We start from the raw sequence: 18,314 nt of genomic DNA on the forward strand, positions 1-18,314 counted from the left end.
CAGAGCTAACTCAGTGCACACAGAAGGCAAAGGAAAGCCCCTGCTGGCCAGGACTGCGAAGACAAAAGGGAGCCAGGCAAAACCCAAGGTGGGGAGGGCGCCTGTGAGGGGGAAGGCCAGAACCCAGGCAGCTGCGCAAGCGGCCAGGGCTGGACCGCCAGAGCCTGGGAGCCTGGGAGCCAGAGGCTCTGAGACTGTAAATCTCGCCCTCCTTCCCGCCAGGACAGCTGTTCCCAGGACTCTCAGATTACTTCTTGCACAATCTTTCCACTTTTTTTTGAAAGTGGGGGAGTAAAAAAATAATAATCTCAGCAGTGGCAGGAGGGGTGTGGGGCACTCTCAGTAAGCCAGAAGCGCTCCCAACTCCTCTCCCAAAGCAGAGGAGTCCAGAAGAGGGTGCAGACGCCAAGGGCAAAGGCCACGATCACAGACTGGAAATCAGGATGTGATATCTACAGCCCCCTAAAGTGTCTTGTCTTAGGAGGGCTAAAGCAGCAACCCCACCACGGCTACGCCACATCATTTTAGTAATCAGGTCCTGCCAATTTCAGCATCTGGGGTTTTCACTTGGTCACTCAGATCCTTAGATGAAAAGGCACAAAACCCCTGGTGGCAGCAGTCTGCTAGAAAAGAGGAGGTGCAAAAACCCAGGAGGCTCGGCTGGCACCAAAAGTGAAAAGTCAGCAGCCACCAGGAATGCTAATTGGATCCGAGAATACAGCCATTCACCCCACTCACCCCGCTGCGAGTGGAGGTCCTAGCATGGGGTGGCAGAGCCAGCCCTTTCTGAGCAGCCACAGGGTGCAGCGTCTCCTGCTGGCTGATGGATTACAAAAGCAGTGTGGGGAGAGTGCCGGTTAGAGATCAAAGCGTAGAAGATGGCGACAGCGAAGGCCAGGAGGTTGGCGAGCTGCCCAGGGCATTCTCCACACAGTTGTGCTAGAAAATGTGGGCACGTGGAGTCCTGGAGGGTCCTTCAGCCCACTTCAGGGCAAGTCTCCTCACTCACTGGGAAGCAGAGGGCACCAGGGGAAGAATACTGACAGGGACCGAGGTGCCACCTGCCCCTGCCCTTATCTGTGTGCACACACCTCAGAGCAACATGGCTCTCCCCAGCTGCTATGAAGGATCCCCAATCTCCCTTGGGACGATCAAGTTATTTACATGCACGGATTACTAAGGGTTAGCATTTATTTCTAGGTAGCATAAAATTCCAGGGGTGGCACAAGTCTATGGGAGAACATACAGGAGTCTACTGCCAAAACACAGGTTCCCACTGTGGATCCCCACTCCTCAGCCTGCCTGAGACCCTAGGGCCAGCTCCCAGGTGGTCTGCAGCATGCTGGCTCATTGATGCAGCTGCATCAGCCTAGCGGCAACCCCATCGGCCCTAGACACAGAATGTTAGCACTGTCTCTCAGCAGGAGCTGGTCACCAGGCCTCCTGGGCACCATGGCTTCCTCCTCCCTATTCTCTCCTCTGGGCCAGCCTGAGCATCTATAGCCTTGAGAATAATGGTGAAAACACACACTTGGAGGACAGCAGCCCCCTCCCCACCCCCGTCAACACCCAGCATTGCTATCCACCTCTACCTCCCACTGAGGCTGCTGCTCCGAAGGTGGGCTCTAATGGAGAACCCAGGGACAGATGTGCAGGCCAATGGGGCATGAAAAGAAGGGACTGTTAGTTAGAACTGCAGGTGGGACACGCAGGTCCACGTGTGTATGGAGTTAGGGCAGATTCAGTAGCAGCCAACGCAGCAACGAGCACACTCTGGGGAGGAGCAGGCAATGGCTGGGGCCCAGGTGATGGCAGGGCCAGCTGCAGTCTGCTCCACATCCACCAGAAACCAGTGAAGCATCTCCCTGAAGCAGCCACACTGCATGTGACTCGGATATGAGGAATGCCCTGGGGACATGGGAGTCTCCTCTGGGGCAGAAAGCTGACTGCGGTCACATCAAGGTCCACAGCATTGCCTGGGCCCCTATGCCCACAGTCCTCACAACCCAGCCTCCCCACCCACCACCCAGAGCTCCGCAGTGTCAACACCCTTGGCCATTCGTCCTCCATGCCCAGCCCCTGGCAGGGACAGCATGAGAACCACGCCAAGAGAATGGAGACTGATGCACAGAGGGCAGGGCTATCCCCGGCCCCAGAGAGACAGTTAACACAGACACCAGCAGACAGAGTACCTAGCAAGTTCTGGGAATGCTGTCCCTAGGCTCTAGCATCCTGGACACATGACTGAGCTGCTATCGGGCACAGGTGGGAGGAGTTTGATAAGACAGGTAAGACACAAGTCACCTAACCTGTTTCGGAGTCTTCGCTGTCAGAGGAGCTGGACTCACTGGAGCTCTCCGACTCTGAGGACGAGAAGCCCTTCATCTTGGAGGAGCCGGCAATCACATCAACTTTCTCAGCTGCAACCCAAGCAATGGGAGCTGGTTAGGCAGGGCCCTGGCCCAGGAGGCTGCTCTTAGCCACAGGCACACCCCATCCATCTAGAGGAAGAACCAGCAAGGAACCTGAGCACTGTGGGCCCAGGGGCTGCTCGTAACTGCCAGATGCCACTCCCAGAACCCACATGGACCCACAGTTCCCATGGGCAGACTCCTTACATTGGAATTACAAGGTTCCTTCTATCTCTCAAAGTCCCCTTTGGAGGGTTTATCAAGAATTCAAGAGACCAAGCAGAGGGATAATTTCCTAACACAAGGTACCGCTGAGCATGAGGCTTGGATTCTCTCACTTTTCTGGTAGAGGAAAAAGAGGACCCAAAAGGAACATGCTGCCCAGAGGTAATGCAAGGCAGGAAGAGGCCTGGGGGTCTCCCAGCACAGCTGTTCAGATGCACGCTGGAAATCATCATGTGGTGTGCCCCAGGGAAGGGCCCAAGACCCCAAAGAGCCAGTACGGGCTCAGGACAAAGACTGTGTGCAATGCCGTAACACCAATTCTAACTCCTACGGTCCTCAGAGGTAAGTTGTGTGCCAAAATGAGCTGTGACACAAAAGAGCTGCTTGGAAGAGTCCAGAGAAAACGCCACACTAAACTGTCCCTCCTACAAGGACAAAGGCTGGCTCAGTGCTGCATTAATGCCATCAGTACGCAGGTCCTGGGACCCTGCAGACCCGCCTTTCCTCTTTCCCCCAAGAGGCCAGAGGAAGACAGCAGCAGGCAGTCGAAATTTAAAGCAGCTGTGGCTTAGAACACAGCTTCAGCTATGGCTTAGAACAAGGTGCAGAGGGGCCCTAGACACATCCAGCCAGAGATCTACAAAGACACTGACAGCAGCCTATGGGCGAGTATGATGTCACAACCTTCCAGGTTTCTGTGTCAAGAACAGAAATGGTTATAACTGGAAAAAACGCACACAGAGAGAACGGACTGAGTAAGGAAGGAAAAGTGACACTTGGGGTCGACAGAAGAACCCCCATCCCCAGAGGGCTCAAACACACCTTGAGGTTTCCTTTTCTTCCGCAAACAGGAGGTGACATAGCGCTCCAGCTCACGCAGTGTGGATGGCTTTAGGGTCTCAAAGTCGATCTCGATCTCGTCAGGGTTGGAGTTCTTCAGAGAGGGCTCCCGTGACTGGATGATGTGCACCACTCGGCCCAGCTTCTCTCCGGGGAGCTTGTTGATGTCCAGGCTGAGCTGCCGCTTCTCCTCATAGGACATAGGCTTGCACTTGTCCTCTTCCTCTGACTCGTATGTGGGAGGGGGCTTGCTCTTCATGGGCGCTGGCTCCTTCTTGCTATGAAGGGACGATGCAGACACCATCAAGAACGGGCCCCCTGAGGAAGCCAAGCACTCATTCCTCCACATGTATGTTGGGGAGAAGGGGTGCGGGGGGTGTCCTTCCCATACCCCTCACCTACTGGCCTTCACAGCAAACGAGGCATGGGCAACCCAATCTGTGGGAACACCCAGTGGAGACTGAAAACAAACTGTGGCTTGAGGCTGCCTGAGTTGGGGTGGTGTTACAGCCCTATCCTTGCTGCCTATCCTTCCCCGACCAAATGTGGTGAGCCCCAAAGGCTCACCCCACAGAAATGGGCAGAGGCAGTGCAGCTAAAGTCCTGCATGCAAGCAGCCACCAGCCCACCCTGGGGAGCCATGACTGCAGGGGCCCTTCTCACCCAATGAGGACAGGGAGGGGCAGGGGCCCACATGGTGTCTCAGGGGAGACGGTGGAAGGAGGATCCTCACCCAGGGCAAACTCAAGGGACACAGACCTCGCATTGCTGTTGCTGCTATTATTTTTCTTTGTCTTTTTGGGAGGAGGTTCCTTGGCTTTACTCTTTTTATTCTCTTCGACTTCCTCTTTCTTTTTGTGCTTTTCTTTTTTCTTTTCCTTCTTGTCCTTCTCCTTTTTCTTTGGTTTGTTCTGCTGGGGCTGAGAGAGGGCTGCAAGCTGCTCGTGCACGGCTTTGAGCTGTGGACCAGACAAGCAAGACACACACCCAGGGCTGAGATGGTCTTCCCGTCACCCAAGACCCAGATGTCTGCTCCAAAAAACATGACAGCATGCACCTGAAGCATCAGGGTGTGGGCACAGGGGAGGCAGAGGGAGAGATGGACCCCAGCTGTGGGCCTGTCATGTTAACCAGATTCCTAACATGCCTATGCCCACCCATTCCCTCAACTCCAAAGACTGCCTGTGGCCTCCTCACCAGAGGAGCCCATCAAGCCAACAGACACTAAGCATCATGGCCATCCTGATCCCAGGAGAAGGTCCCTTAAGAGGCTAAATAAGAGCATACATGTCAGGCACAAAGGGCCTGATGACTGGCTGCAGGGAGAGTAGCAACCAGGTAGGGCTGGGAGAAATGAACATCCTGGCTCAACCTCCTCCTCCCCGACATTGACAGGATCAAGAAGCCTCCTCTCTGCCCAGAAAATGGCCATTTCCCTCCCCCTCCCCAACTGCACGTTCAACACATACACCATACATACGTGTATGATCAACATGCACTTGACCTAGCAGAGAGGTAAAGGCCACAGGTGGTCCAGTGGGAATTCTGCTCCCTTGGGAACTCAGAGCCAAAAATATCTCTTAGAAACTTCTGGGGAGGCCACCCTGGTCCCTGGACTCTGGGGATTGGGAATGGTGCCACCAACACCCTCACCTGCTCCTGGAGCTCAGCCAGCCGCTGAGCTCGCTCCTCCTCAGAGTCATCAGTCGAACTGTCACTGTCTGAGGAGCTATCGCTGCTGCTGTCGCTGGAAGAGGGTGGGGCCACAACCTTGGTGGGAGGGGGCACTGCTGGGGATGACACAGCCACCACTGGCTCCTCAGGCTCATCTGGCATCTTGGCAAAGCGCATTTCGAACACGTCCTGGTAAGGAAAAGCCATGCCATGAGGGCTGCTGGGTACCCAGGCCACAGCCTAGTGTTACCCTGGCCTCACTGGTTGCTGGGGCCAACTCAACAGTAAGCAATAGAGGACAAAAGAGGATGGTGGCCCTCTCTCTCTGCCACCAAGACAGGGGCAAGGGCCACCTGAGGGCCTCTGACAACTCTTCCAACACTCCTCTTTCAAAGCTCACTTTGAAGAGCAAGGTGGTCCAGATGTAGCTGGGCACTCACTCCCTGGGGGACACAGCCCAGGTAAGGACATGTGACCCAGGCCACCAAGGCAGCCAGCCCACTGAAGTCTGGGGGTGCTTGACAGATGGCGCTGGGCCAAGGGTACCCACAGTCCCCAAAAGAGTTAGCTGAGGATCCCGCCAGATACACGGCTCACACACCAGCGGGGAGCATGAGGAGTCTGTAGTTTGGGAGGGTGTTACAGGCAGAGGGCACAGCAGGTGCAGAGGCCCCGGGTAGGAGTGGGCCTGCCACAAGTGTACCTCCTCTAAGAGGCCAAGCTCTGCTGTAGCAGACATGGGTCTAAGACAGTCTCCTCACACTCCTCAGACCGGCCTTAGAGCACTTAACCAAGCAGGGCTGCACCACTGGTGGAGGCATTTCCAGGGCACACGGGACAAGGTAAGAGAGGTCCAGGCAGCAGGTGTGGGGCACTGAGGATAGGCTACGAGAGGGAGCCACTATGCGCAGGAGACCCTAATACCTTTCAACCCTAAGATCCAGCAATCAGATGGAACCACGTGGGGTCACTGAGCTCAAGGAAGCGCAGCCATGCATGAACACTGGGGTCTGGCCACACATACTGCCAACCAACTGGCAAATCTCTGCCCTACCCTGGGAGCACTGAGCGCAATCCAGTGATGGCTCAGGATAGAGGCAGAAGCACCGGGCTGGCTTCCCAGAAGGATTCTGGGAACTGCTTTAAACCAGGCATAAACTTATCAATGTGGAAAACACACCATGGCAAAGACTTTTCCCTAAATGTGTGTCAATGCTTCAGGGAGCATCACGGCTCTGGAATTCCTTCCTGATGGCTCAGGAAACACACCTTGAGGCTTCCTCTGAAGACTGCTAGAGCAGGCATCCCATATAACTGTGGTGTAGGATTCCCTCCCCTCCAGGCCACCATCAGTAAGACTTCCTTTAGCCAATAACTTTTTCTTTTCTTTTTTTTTTTTGACATAGAGTCTCACTGTCACCCAGGCTGCAGTGTAGTGGCGCAATCTCAGTTCAGTGTAACCTCTGCCTCCCAAGTAGCTGCAGTTATAGGGACACACCACTACGCCCAGCTAATTTTTGTATTTTTAACAGAGAGGGGTTCTACCATGTTAGGCTAGACTGGTCTTGAACTCCTGACTTCAAGAGATCCCTCCCGTGGCCTCCCAAAGTGTTGGGATTACCAGCGCTGAGTCACCGCGTCCAACCCAACCCAATAACTTTCTTTCCTGTCTTTCTTCTACTTTTTTTTTTCCCCCCTTCAGGATGGACTGCAGTCAATGGCTCAATCGTGGCTCACTACAGCCTCGTCCTCCTGAGCTCAAGAGATCTTTCTGCCTCAGCCTCCTGAGTAACTGAGACCACCATGCCCAGCTAAATGTTTGTACAGACAGGATTTTGCCATGTTGCCCAGGCTGGTCTCCAACTCCTGGGATAAAGGGATCCTCCCACCTTGGCCTCCAAAAAGTGCTAGGATTACAGCCATGAGCCACACCGTACCCAGCAAAGTAGTAACTCCTTGAGCAGTTCTGACACAAGGAGTAAGACACACAAGAAGGGATGACCAGAGACCATCACCAGTTAGCCTGACAGAAGAGGGGCCCAGGCAGGAAAAGGTAGGAGGCTTCACATCAGAGTGGAGGCCCCAGTTAAGAGAGTAACACAGACCTCTAGCCCTGCAGCACCTGGCCATGTACCAAGTGAATAGTGCCCTGGATGTGGGTGGGCTCAGGTCCCAAAATGACTCCAAAGGACATCTGGGGCCACATGAGCTTCTAGAAGAGCCAGGCCTGCTGCCAAGCAGCAACAAGCAGGTTAGAGGAGAAGTAGGCCTCAGAAATGCCAGGATATCATGGAGGGAGATGATAAGCTCTCCTTCCCAAGACAGAAGAGGGAGTACCCTCTACTGAGTGGTAGCTGCTTCAGCAAACTGATCTGAGCCTCGGCCAGCTTCAAGACATGAGGACATCCTCATTCCTCCCTGTCAGGTGATGATTGTTGTGTAAATGGTGGAGTGGAGGTGTGTGGTGTTCACTCTGAGGCCTCCTTCCATTCCCTGGGTGCTCATGGCCCTGGCTCTCCAAAGGCCGCAAGAACAAAGAGCAAAGAATACAAGACATGAAGCCGGCTGGGATGAGAAACTAACATCGGTGGGGCTGGGAATTGCTGGCTGCTTGGCATGTCCAGTTGCATGACCCTGTCATCCTTCTCTGTTTCTTGGATGTGATAACTCTGCTCTAGACTGAGTGGGGGCCATCCTGGGAAACCTACGAGTCACTGGGCCCAGGTCTGCTGTAGGAAAACCTTGCTGTGTGGCTGCAACAGTCACACGATCCCAAGTACCAGCTTGATGATAAACAGGAACGAGCTCCCTGTTCAAGGAGCTCATAGTCTAGTGGGAAACAGAAAGGCAAATGAATGGGCAAGGGGTCACTATGAACTGGAAGTGTGCTGAGACCTGAGGGTGAAAGAACACAGTTGAGGGTGCTGTGAGGCCAGCAAGAAGACAGTAGCACAAGACTCAAGATGCACTGAGGGCAACTATCTCACAAGGGAGGCTGTGATGGTGAGTAGCAGTAGACACTAGTAGTCACAAAGGAACACAGGGTGCAGGCATTCTGCTGTTGGCTCGACAGTGTCTTGAGACCCAGGTGAGGCCCAGCCCGGTACTCGGCATCCCAGAACCTCCACCCCACTCCTCTAGAGATCTGAGTCATGAGGTCATGGTTCTCAGCTTCAGCACAGCCCACTAGTGTCAGACAAGTACCTTGGCTGTCGGGCTGTGGAAAGTAGGTTTTCTCAAGGACCCCAGAATTTAGAGCCTGAGACAGAAAAATGAAGTGGGTCCTTTTCCAAGTAACTTTCAGGGGCCCAGCCAAATTAAGAGACCCAACTAAGCAGGTCCCAACAGCTCCTGAAGAGGTGAGCAAAGGCTGGCTGGCACTTTGTCCCTCCCCTTCCCTGATGGGGAATTTGCTAAACTCTGTGCTGATGCAGACAACTTAGAAATAAGAAAAACAAAGGCTGAAATGCCATAGACACAAATGCCCACTAGAAGAAAAGCCTGCCCTGAAACCCCTCCATATCAATTCTGTTGTTGAAGCAGAAACACCTCTACCAAGTGCTGGCACAGAGAGGTGCCGCTCCCAAGGACAGGCAAAGCAGGCTGGGGCAGAGAAGTCCACCCGCAGCACCCCCTACCCCTTGCCTGAACTGGCCCCACCCCTTGAGAGCAAGGCCTGTGTCCACTGCAGTCCAGCACCTGGAGTCCGTTATGTAGGAAGAAACTCTTCTGCTGCAGAGTCTCTGGTGTGGCAGACATCCTAGTGGCCTTGCTATTGGTAAACTCCACGTTGAGGCAGGCTCATTCCCCTCCCAGAAGGAGAAAAATGCAAAAAACACTTGAAACTCCCAAATCTTTGTTGGAGAAAACTGTGAAAAGGAGGTGGCTCCATGAGGTCAGGAGAGGAAAAGGAAAAAGGGACAAAAATGAGGAAGGAAGAGTTAAACACATCAGAGGGTGCTTTCTCTTTGTAAAGTAGCTCAAAAAAGTCACCTTTGGTACTGAGAGAGAATTTGTTTCTGATGAGCTGTTCCTATGAAGGTAGATGAAGGGCATGAGTATCAATGTGAGCAGAGTGGGCAAGAGCTGTGCACCTGTCTTCTCAAGAGAGCGCGATGGAGGAGCTGAAGGCACAAATCTGAGGGCACCACTGCCACTGGGTGGGTCTGAACAAAAACTGCATAGAAATTAAAAAGCCCGAACTCCTTCAAGGATGGCAAATACAAACATGAATGATGAAGGGGCAATGTTGCTTGTGAAGAATGCACACAGACAACAGCAAAGGGAAGAGAGGGCAACAACTCCCCAAGCCCCAAGTCACAGAAAATAAAAACTAAGAAACAGGCCAGGTGCCGTGGCTAATGCCTGAAATCCTGATAGTTTGGGAGGCTGAGGTGGGTGGATCACCTAAGCCCAGGAGTTTCAGACCAGCCTGGACAACATAGTGAGACACCATCTCTACCAAAAAAATACAAAAATTAGCCAGGCATGGGGGCACATGCTATCCTAACTACTTGGGAGGCTCAACTGAGCACAGCAGGTTGAGGCTGCAGTAAGCAGAATGAGAACCTGTTTCCAAAAAATAAAAACAAAAACAGTAGAAATAAAAAGCTCCAAGCCTTAGCATGCATTTAAATAACAAGAGCCACGTCCATACTAGTAAGAAAGAGCCCAACAAACCTCACAAGGGAAGTGTTTATCCTACACTTCAAGAGTTTGAGGGATGTCCTCTGAGCCAAAGGCCGCCCCTGATCCACAGTGAACAGGAGAGATAATGCCTTAGGTCTGGTGGGAGTAGGTAGGGTATGCCATTGTGGGGAGTCTGGGACAATGTGGCGAACTGGCGCAGCTGAGAGGCAAGCAGGCAGTGGGGCTCTGGTGACCTCTGCCTGGCACAGATCATCAAAGTCTTTCCAAGTCCTTACTTCTGCCCGGGAAGCAGATGGCTGCGACAGCCAGGTGTGCAGAAGCCCGCTGAGGCCTACCATGAGCACATCAGCACCTCGTGATGGCAGGTGGCCCAGCCTACAGCCTGTCGGTCTGTAACTCCAGCACTTAGGGAGTCTAAGGCAGGTGGAACACTTGAGCCCAGGAGTTCCAGACCAGCCTGTGCAACATGGCAAAACCCCATCTCTTAAAAGAAAGGAAAAAAAAAAAAAAAAAAAAAAAAAGGGGGGGGGGGGGGCGGATAAATTAGCCAGGCATGGTGGTGCAAGCCTGTAGTCCCAGCTACTCAGGAGGCCGAGGCAGAGACCTGCTTAACCCAGGAGGCGGAGGTTGCAGCGAGCCAAGACAGCACCACTGCACTTCAGCTTGGGCAACAGAGCAAGACTCTGTTTCCCAAAAAAGCCAGGCTCAGTGGCTCACACCGGTAATCTCAGCACTTTGGGAGGCCGAGGTGCGCAGATCACCTGAGGTCGGAAGTTGGAGACCAGCCTGACCAACATGGTAAAATCCCTTCTGTACTAAAAATACAAAATTAGCCATGTATGGTGGTACACGCCAGTAATCCCAGCTACTCGGGAGGCTGAGGCGGAAGAATTGCTCAAACCCAGGAGGTAGAGGTAGCAGTGAGCCAAGATCAAGTCATTGCACTCCAGCCTGGGCAACGAGCGAAGCTCCATCTCAAACAAACAAACAAACAAACAAATAAAAAAACCCAGAAAAAAAAAATTAGAAAAGATGATAATGACCGTACTAAACCGTGACGTTATTCTCCAAAAACTTTAATCCAACCTTATTAACCAAAAAAAAGACATTGTTTAGACTTAGGTATTTTTTCCTTTTTTAAAAAAAAATTAGTAGAGTTAGTCTATACATCTATGCTATAATCTCCCCTCCCTGCCCACATGTGCACGTCACAGTGTGCACCACCCAGGCTCTCAACTTGAAGGAAGTGGCCCAGGACCCACCATGAGAATTGTGGCCATGTGGAAACAACTTCTCTGCAGCTAGAAGGCTCTCTTAAGGCTCTGGTGAAGAGATGTCCACAGTGCAGATGTCCTCAGCTCATGACTGTGACAGTGCCTACTTTGCAAGAATACCCCCCATGCCCAACCCACCTGAGACAGGTCTGTTATATAGAAGAGACTGGGCCATGCACAGCACACACCCGTTCTTCCAGCCAAAAGCAATTAGTGCTGGTGGAGGGTGGGGAGGGGGCTTGCAGTGAACACCCACTTGCTTTAATTATAATCAAATAACCCCAAATTAAAAGGTATGTACTAGGCTGAGTTTAGCCACTTTTCTAAAGCAACATGGCATTATCCCAAGGAAAGTGACAGAGGCCCACAGAGGTCTACTCCCATGAGCACCTCAGCCCGCTCTGCTGAGGGTGGCTGGGTCCTCCCGAGCCTCACCTGGAGCTTGCGGGCCATAGCCACCACCTCATGGTCGGGAGGGTTGTATTTATAGCAGTTGGAGAACATCAATCGGACGTCGGCACCAAACTCCTGGGCATCACGGTACTCACGGGCCTCCAGTTTAGACTGGAAAACAAGACAGGTCCCTATTAGCTGTGCCTGCCATGTGACAGTGGAGAGGTGGCTGGCAGCAGACAAAAGGGTTGCCTACAGGAGCACGCTGGTTTCTCAGTGGCTCTCAAGTTTGGTCCAGGCTGTAGTGGGGAGACATGCCATCACCGCAACTCCTAACCTCAGGGCTGGGATCGGCCCTGCCAGCATCCCAACTCACCCACCTGGCTCAAAGGCAGGAAGACTCAGAACCCACAAAAGGCAGAGTGTGAGCCAGAACTGAGGGGAAGAAATGATGGAGAGGGCTGGGCCCACCTCATCATCATGACACAGTATGGGAGCTGGTCAAAGGGACACAGCACTGTCCCCTGCTCTGCCTGCCCCATGTTTGGAACTCCACTCCTCCCCAGAAGAAACACATAACAAGTCGTAAAACCAAAAAGGCCTCAAAACACTATGGTGATAATGTTAACCCTTACAGCGTGCCTCCCACACAGTGGAGACAGAAAGGTTCTCCCCAAAGAGCCTGGCGAGGCCACCAAGCCCCAAACTCTCATGAATCATCTATAGTGTGTGCAAGGCCAGAGGATTTGTCTTGCTTTTCCTCAGACAGGAGAAGAGGCAGCACAGCAGCTGCCTACAGTCACAATGGCCAAGCACCGGGTCTTGGAGTGTGTCCCATAGCACCCAGCAGGGGGCGCTGAGTTTCTTTGGGTTTTGGGGAAAAGCCCATGCAGCCCTCGTTCCAGATATGGGACTCCTCTTGGACTGGAAGGTCTGGGGAGATTCCGATGTGGAGGGAGGGCCTGCCCACCTTGTCCCACTCCGCTAAGGCACATCCAGCTCACCTTGATTGTGCTCATGTCCATGGGATGCTTGATGATGTCACAGTAGTCGTGCAGGCCCAGCGCCTCCACGTCCACAGGCTTGTAGAAGGGCCAGGCATAGGCGGCATGCTTCTTAGCAAACATTTCCTTGAGGATGCCGCTGCAGCACTTGAGCTGCTCTGAGACCTTGCTGCTCTTCTCTGGTGCTGGGTGCTGCTGAGAGTCGGGCACGTCCTTCTTTGGAGGTTTCACAGGCCGGCTGCTCTCCCGCCTCGGGCCCAGTTTGGTGGTCTTAGGCTCCGGGGGTAGTGAGGGTGGCTCGTGAATGGGGTCAATGGTGGTAGGGGTGGTGGTGTCTGCTTTCCTCTTCACTCCCTTCTTTGTCTGCCAAGAACACAGGGGCCAACAGGCACAGTCAGAAACGGCAGCTGCCACAGCTACCCCTTGGGGTCACCCCCAAAGCCATGCCCTGTCTAGGGGCCCAACATTCACGTAGGATGGACCTAAAGATAACTGCATAGGCAAAGGGCCAAGGACAGGCAGACCCTGTCCCACCACTCTGCTCTGCAGCTGGGACAGGACCTGCCTGGGACAGGACCTGCCTGGGACAGGAGAAAGCATACAACCCAGTGCTCACTTGGAAGTCAAAGAACCTCTGGAGGCTGCTTCCTACCTAACACCAGGGCATCTACCAGCTGCCTAGGGGAGGCAGGATTCAGAGACTACTTAGATGGCACATCTGCAAATATGCACAGTCTAAATTAGAGAGGGGGCAAGGGATAGGAGTCCACTAGGAGGTGTGACACAATTATGGGATCTTTGAGTCAGCGAGGCATCTGATTCTGGGCTGCAATTTCAACACAGCAAGATCTCCCCAGAAACACCCTCCAGTGCCTGGGACCCAGGACAGGCTCTGTGCAAAGCATAGGGAAGGACAGGGGCCACTCTCCTCCCTGGTGACAGTGGCCCTCCAAAGCCCACGGCACTCACCTTTACAGGCTGCGGGGTGGCCGCAATGATGGGCGGGTGGCTCTGTACAGGCTGGGGAGCTGGAGCAGGTGGGGGTTGTGGCTGAGGGGGCACCGGCGGGGGCGTCTGCAGTGGCTGGGGAGGCACCACCGTCATGACAGGGGTCTGGACGATGAGGTCTGGGGTGACAGCAGGGAAGGGGTGAGGCGTGGCCTGTACAGGAGGAGGATTTGGCTGAGGGGTCTGGGTCTGAGGAGGAGTTGATGCTTGAGTTGTGTTTGGTACCGTGGAAACACCAGGTTTTGCTGTCCCTACAAATCATAGTAAGACAGGGAGTTAGAGGCCATGCTGATATCCACATGCTGACTTTGTAGGGATATACACAACACACAGTGAACGCACATCTGTGTGTTGCGTTTATTTGCCTGAGAGACAAACATCCCAGACTCCACTTTGCCAAACCCGTCCACCTGTCCCTGGGCCTCTGAGAACAGCGGAAAACTGCACTTCCATTTCCTAAGGCGTCAGGGCTGCAACTCCCAACTCAGGCACAAAGACCCCTTCATGAAGCCTGGAGGCCCGGGCTCAAGGAGCAGGAAACACACACCGACTGTGGACAGAGAGCGGGAAAACGCTTCTCTGAGCTTCCAGGCACAGCTGTCCTTGTTCCCAGAAGCGCTGCTTTCTGAGTAAGAGCTTCTGGCAGGGAGCCGGCAGTAGCCGCCCTCGCCAAGGTTTCTGGAAACTGGCAGGCCCCTACGTCCTGGAGCCACAAGGGACAGCTGGACTGTTGCCCTTCATGACTGGCTCAGGCACTGCCTCCTAGCAGCTGTGCCGGGACTCCGAACACACAATGGTCACACGGTCCACCCAACCAGCTCCAAAAAGTGAGGGGTTATGGCCAGAGCTCTAACAAGAGTGGGCGGACCGTGGGGCCAGTGTCTAGGAGCATGACCTGGGTCACCACACCCTTTGTGTGCACACTGGCTACCATGAAAACAGACAAAGACATGCAGCGCTTTCATATGCAGGCTCAAGCGGCACCCATGTTCCAGGTGCATCTCAAGGAGCAAGGGTGAGACTGCTGAGTTTCCCAATTCTCCTTCCCCAGGCACAACTCCTGGGCTTCCCTCAGACTGGAACAGGAGGTGCCACCATGTCTGCCCAGCATTCAGCCCAAGCCCCTGGTCGCAGGGAGCGAGGACCAATATCCTCATCTAAGGATCAGGGATGTGACCTGATATGTACAATAGCCACAGGGTGACATGTGAGACTAGTTCTCCCTGGTCACCCTTGGGTGCAGCAGGGGACATAGCAACCCTCTTTCTGCCACCACTTCAAAACAGAGTGGGAGACCAGGTGAAAGGCTGCTGTTCAGAGAAGCAAAAAACTCACACTCAGGGAACACCTTGCAAACGTCACCCTTCTGCAGCATGGAGCTGCAAAGGACATGATGTAGACAGCAGCTGCTGGAGAGTTTCCTAGACAGAATCATTTCCTGGAGTGGGCAGCTCTGCCAGCTGGCCCCCGAAAACCTGTGTCAGTTGAGGGGTGGTGACAAGCAGAGATGGACAAGGATGGCTTTCATTTCAGACAACTGAGCATCAGAAGCAGGGATGGCTCTGACACCAGTGCATCAAGGTAATTCCAATGACAAAACTCAAGGTTTCGAACTGAGATGTTACTTAAAATGATTTCTGGTCATGTTAATGCCCTTAAAATGGAAAAGTAAAAATCACCTACAACACTGGCAGGGTGAAGCATTCAAACAACGTCAAAGTGTTTTGACAAGTTACAATTTCTTTTTATCGTAAAGTCCATCACCTACCCTCAAAAAAAGCAGGGCCCAATTATTTCTGCTTACAAAAGGCCACAGGTCCACATGACCCTGTGGGATGGATCCAACACTGAACCCAATCCCACCAAGTCCAAACATCAACAGGGCCTGCAGTATATAATGTCACCATCTTCCTCCCACTCTCAGCCCCCCACCGAACTTGGAAAAGGGATAAAAGTCAGGGAGAAAGCCAATTTACTTGCTATTTCAGTACTCTACCTGCTTCTTTCCTCCCACGTCCTCTTCCTTTTGCCTGTACTATCATGATCTCGGTTTCTTCTGTGGGTAGTTCGTTTATTTTTTGCAAGAAGAGCTTCTCCAGAGCTTCTGCCATTAAGACTATGTCATCTCCAGGCTGGATAAGGAGACACATGGGCAGAGTCAGAGGGCCCTCCCCTCCCCACCTCTGTAGACAGGGCACCCCATGCCACCCCCTGCCCCAAAGCATGAAGCGTCGTATTCCAGGTCCTTCCCCGATCTGCACCCAAAGGAGCCACAATGGCTACACTACCAAGTATCACAGAGGCTTGTGTTCCCACAGGTGTGCTGAGCCTACACTTGTCTACCTGCACCTCCCTCATGTTTTAAGCTCTGACCTGTCTGAGAAGCCATCCTAATGCCTTAAGCATCTGCCACGCTCAGCCGATCACTGAAAGGGGCCCTCCTTTGACACAATTCAATTTCACCAGAAATACTAGAATGACACAGGATTTCTTGCCATGATACATTAGCAGGGCCCCAACAATGCTCCCCAACGTACCCCCATGGCAGCTCACCAAGACTCTGGGCACTGCGCATCTCACACTAGTTTAGGGGTCCCACTCTGTCACCTCATCTATAACATGCTGTTCCCGCTCAGTTCTAAACTGAGAGCCTGGTCTGCACATTTTGCTCAAACCTAAGTGGTGAGAGCTGAGACTTTAAAAAACACAGTAAACTTCAAGAAACTCACCTACCCATCTCTTCTGGGCATTTTTACCCACTACACCAGCAGAGGTCAAAAGCTGAGTTCTGTATAGTGTCTCCCTCCAGAGTCGTTCTATTTGAAAGGGTTGATTTTAATCACATCTGTGGTCTGAACTGTAAACAAATGATCTGGCTTCATGGCACAGCCGAGCCGAAAGGTTTGGCTACGGGGTTAGGAAGTGACCTTCAGGTCTACATGTAGGATCGGGGGGACACTTGATCTATGGCCAAGAGTTATCGACAGTCATGTCCACAGTTCCAGCAGACCAACACCCACAGAGCAGCTGAGCTCTGCGCCGGCCCCATCACACCCTCTCTCACGTGGAGGTCTCTGTTTGGGCACACCTCTGCACGACTACATTTTAGCAGGCTCTTTCCTAACAATTTACATCACCCAAATGGACTTTGTCATGAGTCGCCACTGTTCTCCTCGCACCTTCTCTACTAGACATGCTTAGGAACCAAAATCCCAAGGGCACCAGAAGCACATGCTTCAGGCTAACAAGGACAGCTTGTAAGTTCAACATGGCCAGTACCCTCCTCCCAGCAAAAAATCCCACACCCAGCCACAGGCACCACCACAGGTCTCATTACCTCTACCTCCAAGGGTCTCCTCTTGCCAAACTCGAAGCCCAGCCACACCCAGCACCCCTGCCCACGGGCTCCTGACATGCCCACTGCCGCGGCCTCCCCTCTTCTCTCCCAGGGCAGCTGGACACCCACCCCCATATCTCACCTTGTTGTAGATGTAACAATTTGTAAACATAGTGTTGAAGTCCTGGATACATTCCTGAGCATTCCAATAGTAGTTGTTTTCCAAGCGCTTCTTTATTGTTCCCATATCCATAGGTGTTTTAATGATCTTATAGTAATCCTGGAGACCAAAGAACAAAAGGCCAGTGTCACTTAGGGAGCCAGGCAGCACAAACGCTGAGCTGGCCAGACTGGCCTGGGGACCTCACCCCGGGCTGCTCCACAGGTAAATCCACGGGAGCCATAGCTCCTAATGGCATCAGCAAGTGATCTTAAGGGGGAACACCAAAATAAAGTGGGGCAGGGAAGGGTTCCTGAATGCTGGAGAGTAATTCAGAGGGAAAAGGTACAAGTTTCCAACCGCCCTGTCTTGGAACAGGTTGGCTTTATTGAAATGCACGTTTTTTCTTTTCTTTTTAAAATATTCTTTAATTTTTAATAAATAAGGGGGAAACCAGGCAGCCTTTTAAAAGCAATTCTTACCCAGTAAAACAACCATGGCAGGTCCTACTTGTCCCCACCATTTGAAATTCTACCTGTCCATAAAATGCAAATCTCCGCAGCGCCAACGATGGAGCCCACTCTTGACCACAGCACTCATGCCTTCTTGTCACCATGAAAAGCTGTGGAGCACAAGCTTCCACCCTTAGTCTAAGTTCACTGGACTTATGTTTCTTTCACTTGCACACAGTCTACCACTAAATATTCGTTAGTATCCAGATACAGTTGAACGACCAGGTTAACTGCCATATGACAAATCTGGACAACCTTCACAATCCTAAGTTTAAAAAAAAAATCCACCATCTCAACCCTCAAGCCTTCAGATCTTACTAAGTGCCAAACAGAAGTAGACAGATAACAGATGTAAATGTCTTAAAGTGCCTGAAATCAAACTGCATTATCTTTACAACTTTTACTCTAAATCTAAATCTATTTTAAAACCAAGTTCATTTTTAAAAACAACCACAGAAGGAATGCAGGGACAGAGCAAGCTGTGCCTGGGTTTCCAGGTATGAGGATCACAGAGGGCCAGGCAGAGGGGCTGCATACAGGCAGCAAGTCCCCAATGACTAGACCAGCTCAGGCTGTTGGCCTGATCCATTGAGAGCTATCACACCATGTGAAGACAGGTGTTCCCGTCGTTAAGCTCAAGTGGCGTAACAGAACCAAATCCAAGTGGAGTCCCACTGTAGAGGGGGCAAGCTGCAGGCGGAGAGGCTGTTGCAGGGAGGAGAGAGCAGGTATGCTGCTAGACGTCAATTCCCGAAGCTCTGCTCAGGAATGGTAGTGGATAGTATTAGAAGGGGCTGCACAGTGCATGGGTGTGGGGTTTTTGAGA

The 18,314-nt window shown here is 52.6% G+C and overlaps 1 protein-coding gene across 9 annotated transcripts in view; it reads right to left on the bottom strand.

Annotated features, from left to right (window-relative positions):
- BRD4 (bromodomain containing 4) overlaps positions 1-18,314 on the bottom strand; it is a 95,296-nt gene that overhangs the window by 16,030 nt on the left and 60,952 nt on the right. For 8 of the 9 annotated variants that reach the window (XR_005198433.1, XM_017519077.2, XM_017519078.2 and 5 more), the window contains exons 3-11: positions 16,959-17,096; positions 15,476-15,611; positions 13,441-13,730; positions 12,472-12,834; positions 11,510-11,638; positions 5,130-5,339; positions 4,236-4,435; positions 3,459-3,754; positions 2,310-2,420 (exon numbers count right to left, since the gene is read on the bottom strand). Coding sequence is in view for 8 of the 9 variants with exons in the window: in XM_017519077.2 (XP_017374566.1) it covers positions 2,310-2,420; positions 3,459-3,754; positions 4,236-4,435; positions 5,130-5,339; positions 11,510-11,638; positions 12,472-12,834; positions 13,441-13,730; positions 15,476-15,611; positions 16,959-17,096 (1,873 nt within the window). In the remaining variant the exon portion in view is untranslated. Of the gene's footprint in view, positions 1-2,309; positions 2,421-3,458; positions 3,755-4,235; positions 4,436-5,129; positions 5,340-11,509; positions 11,639-12,471; positions 12,835-13,440; positions 13,731-15,475; positions 15,612-16,208; positions 16,337-16,958; positions 17,097-18,314 lie in introns of all 9 variants that reach the window. The other variant, XM_017519081.2, reaches the window with a different exon arrangement.

The sequence above is a fragment of the Cebus imitator genome, unplaced genomic scaffold, assembly GCF_001604975.1.
Source record: "Cebus imitator isolate Cc_AM_T3 unplaced genomic scaffold, Cebus_imitator-1.0 Scaffold726, whole genome shotgun sequence".
Classification (NCBI taxonomy): Eukaryota; Metazoa; Chordata; class Mammalia; order Primates; family Cebidae; genus Cebus; species Cebus imitator.